Source organism: Passer montanus, unplaced genomic scaffold (genome assembly GCF_014805655.1).
Source record: "Passer montanus isolate IOZ18808 unplaced genomic scaffold, ASM1480565v1 scaffold50, whole genome shotgun sequence".
NCBI lineage: Eukaryota > Metazoa > Chordata > Aves > Passeriformes > Passeridae > Passer > Passer montanus.
The window spans coordinates 5,448,094-5,467,445 of NW_024369930.1; the positions used below are offsets into that span (position 1 = coordinate 5,448,094).

General features: G+C 35.0%; 1 protein-coding gene across 3 annotated transcripts in view; it reads right to left on the reverse strand.

Moving 5' to 3' along the window:
* ORC5 (origin recognition complex subunit 5) overlaps positions 1-19,352 on the reverse strand; it is a 61,748-nt gene that overhangs the window by 30,482 nt on the left and 11,914 nt on the right. For 2 of the 3 annotated variants that reach the window (XM_039723783.1, XM_039723784.1), the window contains exons 6-13: positions 18,794-18,905; positions 18,317-18,447; positions 16,591-16,639; positions 15,965-16,055; positions 13,765-13,817; positions 11,531-11,643; positions 8,020-8,067; positions 5,701-5,811 (exon numbers count right to left, since the gene is read on the reverse strand). In XM_039723783.1, the coding sequence (XP_039579717.1) occupies positions 5,701-5,811; positions 8,020-8,067; positions 11,531-11,643; positions 13,765-13,817; positions 15,965-16,055; positions 16,591-16,639; positions 18,317-18,447; positions 18,794-18,905 (708 nt within the window). Of the gene's footprint in view, positions 1-4,973; positions 5,363-5,700; positions 5,812-8,019; positions 8,068-11,530; positions 11,644-13,764; positions 13,818-15,964; positions 16,056-16,590; positions 16,640-18,316; positions 18,448-18,793; positions 18,906-19,352 lie in introns of those variants that run through there. The other variant, XM_039723785.1, reaches the window with a different exon arrangement.

The following is a 19,352-nucleotide window of genomic DNA, read 5'->3' on the forward strand; positions in this document are numbered from 1 at the left end:
ATTAAAAAATAAGCTTTTAAGACCCTTTTTCATATAGTTCAGTTTTTTTTGGTAAAAGTAAATGCTTCCCTCTGCATCAAAGTACAGCAGGATCATTCCAAAGATGACACCTCCTGTGGTCAGAATGGATTCAGCTGTGCAATTTTATATACCTTCCTCTGATGCAAGAGGACAGCGAAATGCAGTCATTTTCAGGTTAAATCAATAGGACAGAAGCAGAGGCTGATGACATCCTCTCTTTTAATTTTAGAATTCAAGAAATGATAAAAATAGGGAAACACATCAGAATATATTTGCTTATATTCCAGAAACAAAATTCGAGAAAATCTACATACACAATCAACTCTGAGAGAAACGTAACTTTTACAATCATCTCCCTTCTGAATATTCACTACTTAATGATTCCACCTTTCAACAAAGTATAAAATAATTATTCAAACATTTCGATATTTTTGTACACAACTGTTCAAGTTTCCCAAATCTCAGTACCGCCTAAGGGATGAATAAAGCAAAGACACTCTCCAAAATCAGATGTGTGATACACTCCAATTTTGTCCTGAATCAGTTTGCACTATTATCTATGAGATAGAAAGGACTTTTTTTAAACTTTCAACCAGACAACAAGAAATCTCACTGCAATACAGACTTTGGTCATGAAGGTGTAAAAGAACAGGATAGAAATATAACCCTCCAAAGTCACTCCCCACACTGAGCTAGTTAATGTCTGCTGTGGACTTCTCAATTATTTCAGGTAAAATTTTAGCAATAACTCTATCCGTTTATCCAAAAGTAGAACAAGCACAACACTTGTGGAATTTCAGAGTAATATGAATGCAATGGAAGGTGGTTTAACAGAATCAGCACAAACTTTCATTTTCCCAACATTGTGCTTTTTAAAAAAAATTAAAAATTAATCTACTTACTGACATATAACATCTTGTACTGACAGTACAAGAATATGCACTGTATTTCTTGCATACTGTAAAATAAAAATGGCTCCACTTACCTTTGTTCTTCTTCATAATAAGGCCTCTTAGAGAACAGAGGAGAACAACACACATTTTAAACCAGACCTTTTTCTGTAGAAATTCACCCACCTGCTCACTTTTTAAATGGAGAGTATTCTATTGGTCTTAAATAGTAGTGTTAAAACTAGATGCAAAATGTTCCTATGAGCAGTCCCTGCAACAGCAAGGAAAGCTGGAACACAATACAGCTGATCTAGCAAAAACGAGTAATTCTTATTCTGTCAAGAGTTGTCAAATGTGGAATGAAAAACTTCTTAAACATTAATACAATCTGAGCTTGTAGAAGTGATTAAGAGTGCTTTCCATTTGAAAAAAAACCTGTTAAGTTGACAGTATTCACAGAATTGAATCACAGAACTATAGAATCAAATTCCTCTTTATCAAATTGCTACATCAAGGGAACCTAACATAATGCAGTAACAGAGTTAAACTATAATCAGGATGTGGATATTTGGCGTCCAGAAAGGCTGTGACACATATAGGCCATAATACTAATCAAGTAAATAGATAACAAAATCAGGCATCTTTCCAATCTTGCAACTGAAATTTTACCACAGCTGTCAATTTACAAATAAAGGGCAGTTTAAATATTAAATTATCATCTGAAAAAGAAAGTCATAAAGCATGCTTTCAACACAACAGGGACAAAGAAATTTTGCAGGTAAATTGCCTCTTACTCTTCAAGTTTACATAAAGAACATTAGATACTCCCTATTCTATTCATGTAAGGCAGCCAGGAAAGCAAGACAAAAGAAAACAAATCTCTCCAAATTCTTACATTCCAAGAAAGGGCACTTTTTGCCTCTCTTAATTGCAGAAAACTACATTCCTTTGGCTCCCTCCAGCTGGAACTATGTTATGTACATCAGTGGTTTGTGTGTTTCTCATAGACCCATATAATATCGGGTCTATGAGACCCAATATTATATGGGTCTATGATGGCACTTAACACACTACTCAATTTATTCAGTATGCACACTACTGCACTTATTTTAACTTCAGATGAGAAGTTCTTACTCTTTGGACAACAATTTGCAATGCTATTTATCTTTACAACAGATTGAAAAATTTTAGGTTTGTTAACCTTCCTTCCAAATTCTTACACATTTATAACTAAATTAGTTCTATGAATCTGTGACACTCTTAAGAAAATTCAAATGGTTTTCTTAGATCCAGCAAAGAGATAAGAAATGTCTAATAAATGAAATACAGATTATGTGTAAGATACATGATGTGCCTCCATATACTCATGAACACCTTTCCTAGAAATCTCTGCTTGCAAGAGCACTATAGTCAGAAGTAAATCCTAACCATACAACTATCTGAAAATATTTGCCAAATATAAAGAATAACATTAAAACCAAACCTGGGATGACCTAATTTTAGTGCATTAGAGTGAAAATGTAAACAGAACTGAAGTTACTGATTAGTTACCTATTTGGTAATTTTCAGCTATTATATACTCTGAGAAGTTATCTTAGATGTTTTTCCAAATATTCAGGGATGTACTACCAGAAATAAAAGCAAAATATGCAAAAGTATGCAAGATAAAGGGCTTTGTTCCATTTTACCTTAGATAACATCATAGCTCAAAAATACAAGTAGATCTAATCAATTCTCTTTATGAAAAGCTATTTCACAAGAAAGCAAAAGCAAGATAGAATGTCTAGAAAATGAAAAATGGCCAGGAGAACTGAATTGACTTCAAGAAGCAATTACTGAATTATTTTGGTAGAGGAAAAAACATTGGTTAATTTTGGCTTGTAATCCATAACAACAATATCTACTTCCTCATTGATTGTGATATGAACAGCCCTTATCCTCTTCAATGTAAAATGACCTCATTTAAATTAAATTGGTGCTGATAATTCTTGCCCAATGCTCTGTGCATAAATTCATTTGTGTCCTGTACCAAGGCATATTTTTATGGAGAGCATTATGTTGTATTTCTGACTATTTTCTGTGGGAAGCCTAAAATGAAATACTACTCTTACACAAACCAGGACTGAATAGACTCTCAGAACCTTTGCAGAATGCACTTTCAGGAAGCTTTACAAAGTTTCTTTGTATCCCTCCATTCTGCTGTAATTGCCCTTGGACACAATGAATATTTCCTACTCTGCACACTGGATCCATATGGGGACACAAGTAATACTCCTGGTTGTTCCTGCTGTACCAAGTAAGAAAACTCTAAGACTTCTGTGTTGTTGTAGGATGCAGAACATCTCAAATGAATATAAACAATTCACATACGTACTGAAATGAAGATGCTATAATTAAAACCTCCAAACCTTCCACTAACTTTGCCTCAAAAAGTCCTCACTGGATGTGTGAAAAATTTGATTAAAAAGAGAAATTTCAACTTTTAAGGGAGCAACTAAAAAAACTGTCATTTGCAGAACTGGAAATTTGCTTCCCCCACCCCCCTGTGCTATTCTCTTGTACTAGATAGTGAGGAAAGCCAAAAATGAATGGGCCCAATTCCATCTGCTATAACCTGCTTACAGCAAGAAGTTACAGCAGAAGTTGTTTAGTTTTTTATTGGTTGTAAAGATCACACTGGTAAAACAAACATACTAACTCTTGGTTTGAAAAAAGGTATGAGACCATTTTAAAGCGTATGATATTTAAAGGCAAAAGATTAGGATTCCAACTTTAAGTTGAAGATCTATTTAGACAAACTAAACATTTTCAATAAAACCTACCATTAAGAGGAAAAAATGAAATTTTGCTGCTTATTAGCACAGAAGTTTCACTTTTGAAAAGCTAATAACCAAAATTTTCATGTGAATAGAAACTACACAGAAAAACAAGAAGCAATAAGAAATAGCACGAAATCAGCAAGTGACAGATCTTAAAGCAGCTGCTAGTCCTTCTTGGATCTTGACTGTGATTGTTGATCAACTTTTAAGCTAAGGCATGCTATTTTCTGATAGTACATGGGGAGAATTAATATGCACTTGGTTCATGTACAGCTTTTGAGTTTACAAATTAAAGAGCACATAAAATTAATCATGAATCAGTTAAGAAGCCAAATATTTGACATAAACATTTTAAACTTCTGTATAATTTTATTATTATTTCCATACTGACCCCACAAACAAAAAATTTAAGATTGTGTTATCTAAAAGTAAAATGTATCAATACTGATACGGATAAGCCAGCTCCTAAATATTTGCTTTGAAAAATACATTTACAGAACAACCAATGACAAGTATCAGTGAAATGCAAATTGTTTAAAACTATTCAAGAAAGGAAAGAATTAAATATTAACCCTAGTTTAAACAGCTTTCATTTTAAATTCTGTTGCATTTTTTATTATTTTGTAGTTGACACCTCAATATTTTTAATTAAAATTTAATGTAAAAATTGCTTTATAACTAAAAATACTCTTAATTTATAAAATTGATTTTTTGTATAAACATATTTAATTCCAAGTTCTTTATCCTAACCCAGTTAAGATTATATACATTTTTTTTATATCTGTATAGCTTAATCTCCAGATATTCAGAAAATAAAAAATTACAACTATTCTTTGACAACACTGCCACCTAGTGCAAACTCTAAATCAGAACAAAGCATTTCACTGAACTTGCTCATTCTGTAATTTAGCCCAAGGTAGAACTATAATATGTACAAACTGTACATATTATACAGTACTACTGTATAATTCAGTACTACTTAACTGTACATTGGAATAATGACATCTATTCTCTTACCTGGAATGCCTGTTAAATATGCAGCTACACTAATTTTGAAAATATACTGTAAAATACTGTTATATAATACATTCACATCTAGTGTATACCAAAATGCTTTTGATAGCCAAAAATAAGGGAATACAAAGCTAACATCCTAAAAAACAAACACATATGTTCCTTAGAACTTTACATGAATGCAGACAATAAATTGAAATATTACTTGGTTAAATTTGATAGCTAAAAAGGAAAGGTGGAAAATATTTGAGTAAGTAAATTACAATTGGAAAGAAGGAAGAAATTGAGAATTTCTAAGGTGGAAATGATATCCAAGAATCAAACTGATAGTAGAAAATCATCTTTATTTATATAGAATATAAATTATATTGGTCAATACACAGGTGACAAACCCAGAGGTCTTGAGTAAACACTGGATTTACTTAATTCCACTCACTTCTACAGCTATGCTGCCATCTAGTGAAACGGGATACTCACTCTTTTCTGCAAGACTTCTATTTTGTCCAAATGGAAAACAGCAGGTGAATGTACCACAGCAAACATTGCCCACCTGTAAGTACCTTATTCCCTCTGCTGCTTCTTCATCACATTTTTGTAGCAATGTGTGCTACAATGTGACTAATATTGGTCATGGGACAGTCAACATTTATACACTTAAGGTGAAATGCAAAAAGGCTTACAAACTTCAGTGAGAAACCAAAGAACTGATCAGCACAGACCACAGTCCAGGCTCAGGGAAAAGTTATCTATTAACAGATTTCAGACCATTAGACAGATAAAGTACTGGATTCACAGCTAGTAATACAGATAAATATTACTCTGAACCTTTGATTTAAATTACTTCTTGTGGTTGTTTTTTCATTTCATTTAATTAGAATTCTGACTTACAAAAAACATTTAAAACTTGGTGAATTCCAGACACTAAAAAACAAATAAAAATGTAAGTACACACTCACCTGGGAAAATATATTTGCAGTTGGAGCAACTCTGTTGTCCACAATACTATATAATATTGCTAACAATCTGTCCAGAGGAAATGGCTTTGGCCCAAGTAGGTGATTGCTGGTCTGCAACAAACAGCACTTTTTAATCCACGTCTTAATTCCCTGGAGTACTACATAATTTTTCTTATTCTTCTGGCCTCTAGGGAGGCTCTATGATTCACAGTAGTCTTTCATATAGCTTATTTACATGTTATTGAAAACACTGAATACATGTTTATTGATCAAGATATAGAAAGACCTATTTAACATGGCAAGTGTTCAAACTGCACAATAAACAGGAACATTTTTGAGCTGTAGCAGAGGATCTTATGCCAGATTTCCTGTCAGTAGATTTATAATTGACTTGTGTTGACTAATGACCTTGCCCAATGTAAGGAATAGAGGAAAGGCTATGTTTTATGGCATCCAAAGAATCACAGAATGGCTTGTGTTGGTAGGGAACTTAAAATTTCTTCCAAAGGAGGACAAAACTGGACAGAGTATTCCAGAGGCAAGGCAAAGAGTGCGGAGTAACACTCACAGTGCACACACCTCATACAGGTTCAGCTGGTTAAAACAAAGAGTTCAGATGGCTGAGCCTAAGGTCAGCTTCCTGGCTGGTACAATGAGCTACCAGCCCAGCTACAGGCACCTCTGTTACCAGAACACAGCAGATCTGCTCAACCTCACATCTACAGAGCTCTCCTGCATCGTGCACACCTCACACCTCAGCTGACAACGATGGCCATTTTAGGCATTATGGATTATTGTATGTAGTAACATTGCATTCACTTGAATTCAAAGAAATACAAAGTCCTGATTGTTCAATGCTAAGTATTTTCAAAATAACCAATTCTGCAAAAAGGAGATGTACAGTTTATAATGCAGAACTGGGCAGTATTCCAACTCAGGCAGTATGGTTAGGAGTACAGAGATTTATGACCCACATGTCCAAAAGTTCTTGCAAGGAAAATACTTGTTTTATTTTAAGTTTGTGTTTAATTCTCTCTACTTTGACATCCAGCTGCCTTTTTTGTAGTGTACATTGATTTATTCTTACTAGCAGAGCAGCTAAGATTAAATAGAATTTTCAAGGGAAATTTTGTTTAAAAATGCTTCCAGGAAAGAACATCTCAAATATACCAACAGCACCTCTGAGGCATTAGCCATCAGTAAAACAAAACCACTCATTTCTTCAGCAAAATCAGAAGTTATTTCCAATACCTGTTTTAACTTTTCAAATCCAGGAGGTGTCCCCAAAGCTACCTCTTGGATAACAAAGCAAGCCATTTGAAAAATCATGGAAACACATAGCCAAAAATAGATTCACCAGGAATATCTCTCACTTGTCACTGGAAAAGCATTGTTCCATGCAAAGAAACCAAACAAATTCTGCTTTTATCAGCAACAGGGCAATTAATAGAATGGTAAGTCAGTTTCTTCTCATTCACAAGATTCATTTTTTCTAGTAAAAAACCCCCGCAGCCTCTGGACTGACACAATTAAGAATCACAAAATAGATTTTTAGTCTTGCTATTCCTAAACTTTTAAGGAAGGATTAATTTAATCTAATTTCAGCTTCCTGCCAAGCAGGTACAGACAGCCAAACCAGTTTCCTCAGTTCCAAATATAGCCAGTAGAAATCTAATCAATACAAGTTGTGGTGCAATTCATCTGCCTGAACATAGAGCCTGCTTCAGTAAGAGCCAAATCCCACCCTGCACTCCAATGACTGCATGGGCTGACTCTGTGTGGGCTATGAGCTGTTTCAGATGCAGGCACCCACTAAGGTGAGGGGAATCTGATCTGCAGATCTTTAGACAAGCTTCCCTGGGCAAAGGTATATTGACATAAACTGTCACACCAACTGAAGCAAATGAGTCTATTTATAACACTATATCTGCAATATGTATATCCCTACATTTCAATTTCCCTCATTATAGAAATGTTTGTATAAAAATTCTTTAAAGAATATAAAGTTACTTTTGAGAGAAATGCTGATACTTGGCAACTCCACTTATGATTTCCTTTAACTAGCTTTATTAAACACACTTTGCTGTACACAAAAATATGGCTTTAGGGGAAAGTTTTATGTTATAGTTTTAATGAAATGACAATGTCTGTATCTCACAGAAATTTGTTGCATACAAAACAAGTGCACCAAAAATTGTTATTTCTGCAGTTCTGATGTTCTTGCAATAATCAATGACACAAAATGAAATACAAACTCATAAGTACAGTGGAAAGAAAATACTTGCTGCCAAGCTCAGCTTAGAAGGATAAAATACAAACCTTCTCATGCTTCTTCATGAAGTTGGTCTTTCTAATTTTCCCATGATGCTGCAAACAACAAACAAGAGCAAAGGTAATTAAAATATTCAGTAAAGCATGTATAAACTACAAATGGTAGTATGTTACTCTAGGTCTACTTCTTTACTACACTTCCATTATTTGCCCTTGATGTCACTACCAATCATTCTTACTAAAAGCCCTAAAATTACACTTGCCTAGCTTCTTGCTCCACCTTGTCCCAAGTGGTACGAAAGCCAAAACACAACATGCTAATATTTTTTGGTGACATGTATACATTTTGTTTTTCAATTTACTCTGGAACTGATGAGGTAGTAAAAATTGATTTGTAACATGACTTCATGCTACCATCCTCCTCATATCCTCAGTCATCTAATAAAAAAACAGATGATGAATATCATAATTTTTAAAATGTATCCATGTATAAAATCCACCAGAATTTTCACCTTTTATTGATCCTATTTTAGAATTTGGATGGTACAAATGTTGGCAGAATGACAACCAGGAATTTAATCCATACAATACAAAGGTAGTTCAAGGTTCTTGAGCTAAGTGACAAAAGGAGGGAATAGAGGAGGGTGAAGGGGTAGGGGTGGATATTGAAGAAATGCAATGTAATTAAAAGCTGCACATTTTTAAAATTGTCTTAAAAAAGGAAGAACTGTTGAAAGAAAATAGCCAACTGCTCTTGGATCTCAACTAAAAATGTGAGGGCAAGACAAGGGCAGAAGTACAGTAAACAATGTTACAAATGAATGGATTAAAAAAATAAACAAAAAATCCAAGAGACATGAAGGATGAGTTGTAAGTGATGTAAAATGAGTGAAGACTCGTAACAATTTTTAAACATAGTTAAGTGCTGTTTCTCAAAATATCACCTGAAGAGTTTTTCCTTCTTCCACAGCCCTGAGAAGTATGTCTTATTAATATACCTTATAAGCATGCTCAATGAATCATGGGAAAAAAACTCAAATAAAGGAATTATTTATTCATTTCAATATTTAAAATCTTGTACTTAGTATGTGTGGTCCTCAATACTCAGCCATGTCAAAAATCATCTTAGTAAACGTGGCTTTTCTTGACTGACTTCTGCAGTGCTAAATAGTAGACAGGGCTTAGGTTCAATTCACATGATTGTTCTGATTAAAAAAATAGCTGATTCAGCTAATACATATCAAACACAATTAGAGACAGCAAACCAATCATTTTATCATGCCTTTGAAAAAATGACTGCAGTGATAACCACGACCTTTCAGAGGGGAAAGTGATCTAGGCTGAGATTACACAGCATGCTTTGGATGGATCACAACAAACTGCATTCATGCATTTTACAAGTTATGCTGGGATCTCCAGATGATATAGATGGTATCCTATTTCTGCTCAAGCACAAAATCCCGTGAAATTCAGAGCTGATTTCCAATTGGCTTTTAATGCCGTTTTCCACGAAGACTTCCTATATACATGTTCCTATATATATATATGTACACATACACTATTATACATACATATTATATATTTATATACATATATATATTATTCTTTCTTGTTTTACAGACTTCCAAACCAGCTTTGTATTTTTCTCTCCATCTACTGCAAAGCTCTTGAATTTTCACATGACCAATAGCAGTAGCAGTGCCAATTATCACTTCCCTGCTCTGTCAGGCTGTCAGCATTCCAGGCTGCCCCAAACTGTGACTTTACTTTTAGCTGTAGCATAGCCTAGCATCTATAGAGCAGGGCAGATGAGCAACTCAGTGACCACCCTTTTGTTTGCATTCCTTTTGCTTCTTTTAGTCCTTAGTTAAATCACTCCAGAAGATACCTTTCTGTGATCCATTCTGAATCTCATTACAAACCTGATAAAAATCATATTCTATTTCCACTGTTCACGACTCACAAAAACACTCAGCTTGAAATCCTCTCAAAAGTGTTGATTTTGTTGGGCTTTGAGATGCAGCTATTTCTGAAGTTCAATTTTAGACCTGATGAAGGGCTAACTGATACCACATGACACACAGGAAAAATGGTGACTTCTGCTTCATGAGTTCTTGGAAAAAAATACCTGATAGCAATGATAGAAATATCTTCCTGACCTCTGCTTCAAAAATCTTAGAAATTCATGTTTATTGTACAAAAGTTTAATACAGTTCATGGAAACTCATGCAGGGATACTACAAAGGAGAAAGGAAGAAACCTAAGTTGAAAAGGTTGTTCAGTAAACACAAGGAAGATGTGGCATGGAAGAAAGGCACATTTTGATAACATGCTCTACAGACTTGACTCTTGCATGCTCTACCATTTCTGTGTAGAAACATTTCTTCACCAAAAAAATCTCTACCAAAGAAAATGCTCCAGCCAAGTGCAAAGAAGGCTTGCCTATAAAGAAAATTTGCCTATCTACACTTACTACAAGTAACTCTTCACTCAGGAATGGATTAAATAGTAGGGTGAAACACCTATAGCTTTCAGTAAGATCATACCAGAGTTTAAACTGAAAACATGCTAACATTTCATCACTAGAAACTGCAGTAACTTCTCAAAATGTGTATCTATGATTTTTTTTTTGAACAGGGAGTAATATTTTACAAATTTGTCTTGCCCTCATTTCCTTTAATTGCTTATACCCATCCATCACAAATGCCAGACACACATGCATATATCAATACATATTGTAATAGCTGGTAAAATGTACAGAAAGCCCAACTGCCTGATCACTTTTCTGATACCTGTCTTGCCACCTACATTTTGTCAAATAACTCAAAATGAAGTAATGAGGCAGGCCTGAGGAGCTTGAAGACCCTGGGTCAGGAAGAGACAAACAACAACAACCAATGGCACCATGGCACTTGTCTGCAGTATGGCCTCAACTTAGCTCACAGGAAAAAAAAGAAGGAAAAAACCCATCAATATGTACATGGCAAGAACTAACAGAAAATTATGTTTAGCCCAGGAGTTGGTAGTAACAATTAATACATTCATCCTAAAACATGCATTACCAACACAACACATACCAGCTAACGTAACCACACTTCCTGCAAAAGCAACTGCTTGTATGCTTCTATTTCAAAAACTTAGAACTCTATAAAAACCTAACAGTGCACTCAGTCATTTTACCTCATTAAAGGCCAAGGCAGTTTTGGTTTGTACCTTACCCTGGAAATTTAAGTGTGGGTTATAACTAAGGATGCTGTGGCCACTGCACTAAAATATTTTCAGAACAAAGCAGTATCAGCTTAGAAAAGCAAAGCACAGTGCTCATGCTATAACAGCTTTATGCATAATTTGACATGAAGAACAATTTGGGTTTATTAGACATTTAAATCACTCAGTGATCATTACCAATCACAGTATGTGATCTACAGAAAATCTGCTCATCAAATCAAATGAAGTGCACACAGAAACAGAGCTCAAAACAAATAGATGAAGAGTTTTAAACCATGAAATTCAGAATGCAGGAATCCAGTTAACAGTACCAAGACATTAATTTTGTTACCTTAAGAAAGAATCTCTTATCTGTCCTAACAGGATTGTAGGAGGCAAGGTAAGCAGCTATTAGAAGAAATTTGGAGTAATAAGGAAGTTCCACATGGGTATGTGCAGAAAGTCCTATAAAATAAACAAACAGTTCATGAGTTAACCAAAACCCAGCCTGAACATCTAGGAATTTCAAATTAAACTTCCCTGCATTCATTTTTTTTCCCTTCTCTCCTGTTCTAGTGCCATAACTAAATAAGTACCATTTATCACAGATAAGCCCCATTATCACTGATGCAAACTCAGGGAAGGGCCAAGGAGCATGGCACAAAGCTAAACAAAGTTAACATTCTGAAACCTTTTCAGATTCTCAGCAATAGGGATTCTATAAATCTTCCAGAAAAAAAACCCCAGAAATAATTCCAGGCTACTTTCATTTAAAGGAATTTTCCTGACAAACAAGGCAGATTAAGGGTTATATTTAAATACAACAGCATTTTTTTGCAGGATTCAACCTTTAGACTCCTCTAGACCACCAAACAGCTTGTTCAGGAACAAGGCTGGCACAGTGAAGAAAGCAGTAGTGCTTCACTTGCGATAAACAGTTAATCTGTGATCAATGATTTTTAGCCACTTCTACTTCCTATAGAAAATGTTTAAAAAATTTTAAACTTCCACCAGTTGACTCTGCCTCCCTGTATACAAGTATACTTAATTAAGATTAAACACTGATATTAAAATCCATAAGAACTACAGTCTAGTGAATATCTGCTTTGCCTCTCTTTGAGGGGAACTCAAAGTACTTTTACTTTGTCATTTTTACCCTTACAGTCCCCTGCTCTTGTTTTACCTCTTAAGCAAAGAATAGGATCATCAAGCCACCATTTATCAGCTGGCTAACTACAGAAACCATGAAAGGGTCTCTCTTTTGCTCTCTTACAGTTTTTACTTCAATACTTTCTTGTTCTATGCAGCACCTGTACCCTTATGCTTTAATCCACAAATATCAGCAAATAAAGATTAAAGAATTAAACATGTTTAAAAGTTAAGAATTCAGGGTCCACAGTATAGGGAAAAGCATCCAACATGACTTCTAGTAATGTTTTCCTCTCAGGTAAGCATAAAAGAACAGCAGTTTTAGTTTCATTTATAATTAAAGGATTCTCTTGTACTGCATGCTGTTTGTAACATGCAACACCAAATAAACTCTTGCAGATAGATAATTTAGTTTAATACAAAAACATCTGTTTTTTCTCCATTCTTCTGGTCAGCAAATATTCCAGCACACACTGAACTATTTGATGATTTACACCTTTATTACAGTTAGAAATTTGTTAGAACAATTTCTTAAGCATATTACTACCAAACACTGTTTCAACAACATGAAATTTTTTCCTATTACATACACTTATGAAAATGCATTTAAAATGAAATCTCCATTCATGGGGTTGTCAGGTGCAAAATATTTCATGATCATCTGGGAGACAGTTTAATAAGAAGACTTTGAATCAAACTCCTTTGGTCAAAAATGTTGGAAATTCACCAATCATAAACCAAACAGAATGAACAGTCTGATGATTTCATTTATCTCAAGGAATTGTCATGACAATATAAAAAATGTTCCCTAGATACAAACTGGTCAAAAGACCATGACCAACTGACATCACCAGGAAAATGTTTCAATATTCCTTCCTAAATTGTAAACGAAGGCTGACAAATATATTAAGATTCAACTTCCCAGACTTTTTAAAGTATGAAACCAACAAAGCTCTACTTGTCCAAGGGAAGAACACAGAAAAAGAACACTTGCACTTCTGACAGTTCTCTTTGCAAGAACTCTGGACCAGGACAGGTGTTTTGTTTAGGAATGTGCTAATTCAGTGCAATAGTCCAGGTATAACATTCTCTTCTCCCCACTTGGACAATTCTGCCAGTTGGCACACAGAGGTTTGACCATCAGGGTTCAGGCCATTCCTCACCCATTCTGACATAAGAAATACTGATGTGAAGAAGACTGCTTTTACCTGCAAAGGATATCAGGAAAGGTTACTCCCAATATATATAATAGGGGAAAAATATTCCTTTGTAGAACACCTTCTCAAAAAAAAAATTACTACCCTGAATTGTAACTGAATACTAACAGGCAGCTTTGTCTGTGTGGTTTCATTCACATGCTGTCAGATGACAATGACCAAGTGGAACCAAAAAGCACATTTCCCACTGAAAGCCCTGCACAGTTACTGTGTTTGATACCTTTCAGTTGCCCAGGCTCTCCACCATCCTGCTGCAAACGCTCCCACTGTGAGCTGAAAGACAATGCAAATACATAAAAATGTATTATTTGATAGTCTTTCAGAGAAAGCTACCTGCTTGGTATATTCTAATTTTGTGACACTGGCTAGGACACAGTTAGTGAGAGAATAATTAAAAATACATGGTCTTACTGTCTCACACGTAAATTTTAATAATCTGCAGACCATATATTTGATTTAAAAAAAGAAAAAAATCATGTTAGATTAAGGCATAAAAGATCTAACTGTAAAATACCTATTTCCTCCCATCCAACTACCATGAGTAAGCAAACATCCACAGCGTTCAAGTTTCAAGAATAATGCAGAATTGCATAAAAAGTAAAAACACTGATAGTTTTCATTCTTTTTAATCTGTTTAATAACTGTTTATGCTTGTGAGAAGAATACTATAATTACTTCATAAAGTAATTTTGAAGTAAATGGAAGTCAAGATGGATTATTCCGTCAGTGAAAAATGCCCCCAAGTAATTTGGTGTTTTCCTAAACAATAGCAAAATAATTCACTTTAAAACTTCCCTTAAGGAGTGACATTGCTAGAAATTTCGTATTTTGGATCATTTTGTACACCACAAGGGGATTACAAAAAGATAGGTTTGTGGAAGGAACTATTTTGGCTTGTGTTTTAAAGTTCCTCATGAACAGAGGTTATCAGCCATAAGCCATAAAACTTAAAAAAAATGTAAGGGGAGTTCAAGTAATACTTAAATTACAATGAATGACAACTCATCAGTGAGTTAAGGTTTTATCCAATGTCTATTTTACAGACAGAAAAAAAGTTAAGTTTCCTTTCAGCTGATAAAAAAAGTTCTGATAGCAAAGTTCTATCATTATAAATTACACAGCCAAGAAAAAAAAAACCAGAATAATCACAGTTTTGTGGCCAGAAAAACTGATACAGTGATTTTAATTCCTCAAGTTCTGGTACACAGAACTAAATCCTAAAACTGTTAGACAGAAAGCTGGAGTTTCTAATAAAAATCAAGTCAAGCTCAAATTTATAATCAAAGAAAACTGTAGAGGGAAATTACTTATCTGGAAACAATTCACAAACTATTTTGTATCATAATCTTTTATTACAACCTAATTAGAGTAGGCAATTACACAATATAAAAAGTCAGTAAGATCCTGAGTAGACTGTTAATGAAGATCAATATTGAATATAAATAAATATTTGAGCCACACAGTAAAATGCTGCATGCTACAGTGAAGTCTAGCTTGAAAAAAAAGCAAAATCAATTCTCTCTTTGAAGGAATGATCACATCTCTAGACCACTAGCAAAAACTTCTGCTGCACACTCAGGCTGTGACCAGAATACTCTACAGCCTCAATGACATTGAAAGGTAAGAAACGAGAAACCAAGCAATACTGAATGATCTCTCTTCACATAGTGTAACACCAGAATCACTCATCTTAAAGGTGGAGAGAACACTAAACCTAAGCCAATTATTACCACTGTGAATGAACACCAGCATCCTTTTTTCTAGGAAAAAAGGTCTAGCAGCTTACAGACAGTCTGGCAGCTTACAGACAAAATAAACAAGGAATCTAAAATAATACCAAGAACAATAGCCATGAATAGGAAACCACATTTTAATGCTATCAAAAATGGCAATTCCATGTAAGAAAACATTTGGACTTGGAAAAGAAAATAAGGGATCAGAAAGCACAGTCAGCAAACAAACCTAGCTCTATCAAACAAAGCTAAGAAACACAGATATTCAAAATCTGTCACGTCTCAAGAATTCTGAGGTTTGCACACATCCTTGGTACAGTGAGTATCTGGCGAGCTAACACACACAGAGTGTGTTTTAAACTGTGTCTGTATATTCTGGTGATGGATTCCCATGCTTGGTAGTTTCATACATTACAGAAAATGCATCTAGTATCAGTGCAAAGGAGAACAAAACCTGCTGCCACTGCTTTACTTATGGAATCTATTATATGCTACAAATACCACTTTGTTTAAATCTCCTCCTGAGATATGCTATTTCTAACAGCGTATGGCAGGAAAGAAATGCACATTAAAGAAAAAAGATTACATCTAGCAAAAAATAAACACTAGCCATGTTTCACAGTGAGAGGAATGTTGTTAAAAACAGCAACCCCAACAAAGCAAACGAGTCTATGCCCTCCAAATTACCTGGATATTTCCCGGAGATAAACAGTCTGCATTGCCTTCTTCAAATGAGGTTCAATATTTTTCCAGAGTTTGCGGGTGTCGCGTTCATTTGCTGCAACAAGCCAGAATCAACTCTGTTAACATTTAACTTATACAACAGTAAAACTCAGGCATAACACAGTCTAACACCCTGACTCTGAATGCTGCTGTAGGATGATGCACCATCACCATCCATCCAGCAAGCACATGCTGCCACACAAGGCTGTTTCTCTGTGACTGTTCTGAGATAATCTCCATCAGTTTGACAAAATCTCTCCTCTTGGTTTCTTTCTTCTCTTAGCCTTGAAATAACTTATCCTATTACTTTGTCAAAGTCCTGATGGTTGAGTCAGGAGAAAGATTAATAGGAAGCAGGAAAATTTTCAGGGTATTTCCATCTTTGTTTCCTACAACACCACCACCAAATACCACATCCTGCTTCTGCTACAAGTGCTAATGACTGGGTGCAACTGGAGTAGGCACTGCTGCTGTGACCTGGGATACCACTGTGCCACCACAGCACAAGGATCAGAGCAAAGTCCTCACCAAAACCCACTGAACAGCACCTGCTCTCTCATACACCCCTCAAATTAAGGACACAGCCTTACCTTCCCCTCTGACCACTGGCTCACAGTATTTAGCGAAATTGAGCGCTGCCTACAGAAAGCAAAAATGGAACATATTAAGGTACCATCTATCTGATCCAACTACAGAGTACAACTAGCAGGGTAATTAATTCCTTTGCAAAGCCAACAAACCCTTTTGAGTCAATAATTATGCCACTTGCTTACAAACATTATACTGTCACAAATGGCAACATTCCTGTACCATAGAATGCAAACAGAAGTAATCTATCACAGGTTACATGGCTTTGAGCTCAGCAAGATCTGCTTATCATACTCAGAGATTGCATTTTTTTTTTAAACTAACATAATAATTTATCATTATAAATGCAATAAAAATATTTTAATGAACTTTTCTTACTCCATTTTCAGATAAAACTTTCCATTCCAGGAGAAGTTCAGCACATTTAAACACAAGCAGAAATTATTTATTTCTTCAAAAATTATTTATTTGAAAAACATGCTAGCATATTCCATATGCAAATGAACTCATTTTGCCTAAAGTAAGATTAAGAGATTTTTGACAACACTATAACCTAGACTTTGTTCTAAAATATTTAAATCAATATCACAGAGAATTTTGCAAAATACCAATCCTGAGATTTCATTCTTTTTGTCCTACTGCACTTCCATAAATTTCTGTGCTAATATACAAAACTCAAAGTGTAACTTCCATATATAAATCTAATAAAATTCCAGAATGTATTATTAATAATCACACATAACAGAATACACACTTAGAGTCTGTATTAGACACTAAGGAGTTCAGAAGCCTGCATTCAGTTGTATGTGTCACTATCTTCTACAGAAGAGACCTGTCAACCACAAAGAATTTAGGGTCCAACCACATAAGTATTTTCATAGTTTTGCACAAGCATATACTGCATCTAAACCTAATGAAATTCTCTTAAGCAGAGCCACTCAGGTACATGTCTGCAAGAACTGTGACCCTGGTTTCTATTTCTGTCTCCAGCAATCTCATTTACATATAAAACCTGTATAGTTAACAGATAAGTTCAGCTGAAATTTAGCAGCATGTTCCTGAGGGAAACACAGGCAGAACATTCAGATCATCTCTCCAGCACTGATTTCTTCACTGATCACATCAAACTTGTAAAATTTCCTTGTACAGGTAAGTAAATAACAATTGGATTAAGATAATGTTTGTAATGGTTATTAAGCTTATACAAATGTCAACATCAAGTAACTTAATTCTGTTAAGTTTGTTTACTATTATATTATGTGGTTAAAACACCTTTTTCCAAATACTTTCCATTTATTACCAGAAAACGACACAACACTGGAAGCCCTTTACAGCCACAAAACAACTGCAACATTTGTTATAGATTTTAAAGGCAACTACATTTTAAGCTAACACATTCTCAGGAGGGCAAATTTACACTAGATATAAGAGACTTTTTTACTATGCAGGTGGTGAGACACTGAAACAGGCTGCCAGAGGAGCTGTGGATGCCCCATCCCTGGAAGTTTTGAAGGCCAGGCTGGATGAGGCTTTGATCAACCTGGTCTAGTAGAAGATATCCCTGCCCATAGCAGGGGAGTTAGAACTTGACCTTTAAGGTCCTTTCCAACCTAAACCACTCTATAATCTGTAATTTTCCCTTTGTCAATATTCAACAATAAATTTAGACTTTCATTCGGCAAAAGACATCCCAAAACAAAACAGCAACTCTAAAGAAGCTCATCTCACCAGATGCCGAAGTTCTTTCAGGTCCCTACAAACCATGTAGAAGACACCAAGCAAAATATTGATATATGCAGCATAGAAATCTGCAGAATATTCTGGGGGATGATTCTGAGACAAGATCTTCTGCAGGTGTCCTGTTTAAACAAAAATAAATTTTGCTGTTTTCAAGCCAACTTAAAAAATTGACCACATTTGTGGAAAAACAAACAATAACCATCACTAAAAAAGCCCCAACAAAATCCACCAAAACCTACACTGATTTGAAAAACCAGCAAATGTAATGGAATCAAAACATCACTTTGAGATGTTCCGGCAAGTGGAAAAAGACAAGACCTTTACAGGTTGTGTGAATATAGACTTTTACATTCCAGAATATTACATATTCTGGGTTCTGCAAAAGGCACACTGGTAAACCTGGAAAAAAAACTTTTGACAGAGTGTTATATAATCCCCGAAAAGCAGATGAAAAAATCAGTTTACCTATGCTGTAATCTGGAAAGTACATGGTGAATGGCTCAAAGCACCCAATGTTTGGACGGAACAGTTCCCACACTATTTCACTGAGCAGAACAACTGTCACATTTCTGTCAGTCTACACAGGGAAGAGAAAAAACTGAATGAGAGTGTGACAGGCAGAGAAATAACAAAAAACCAGTGCATGCTAGAGCATCAATGAGAAAAATTATTATTGTGACTTTTCAGTTTCACAAAACTCATTAAATTTACAGTTTATTTCTATACTAGTAATTTGCAATAAAGCTTCAGCTGGCCTAATCAAGCAGATCATACATTTGCAAATCTTTATAATTATATGATATTTCTCTCCAACCCCTGCCATTTCACTGACATATAAGTTTTCTGGGGTGATACACTACCAAGTAGATTCCACCCCAAAATTAAGAGAACATTTTACTTTAGTAATTAAACACAGATTTTCAGAGCAAACACAAAAAGTTAAAAAGCAAAAAGGAAACCCAGCACCTCTGGAACCAAGCTATCTTGTACTTTATTTAAAAGGCAATCTGGTCTTTAAAGACAA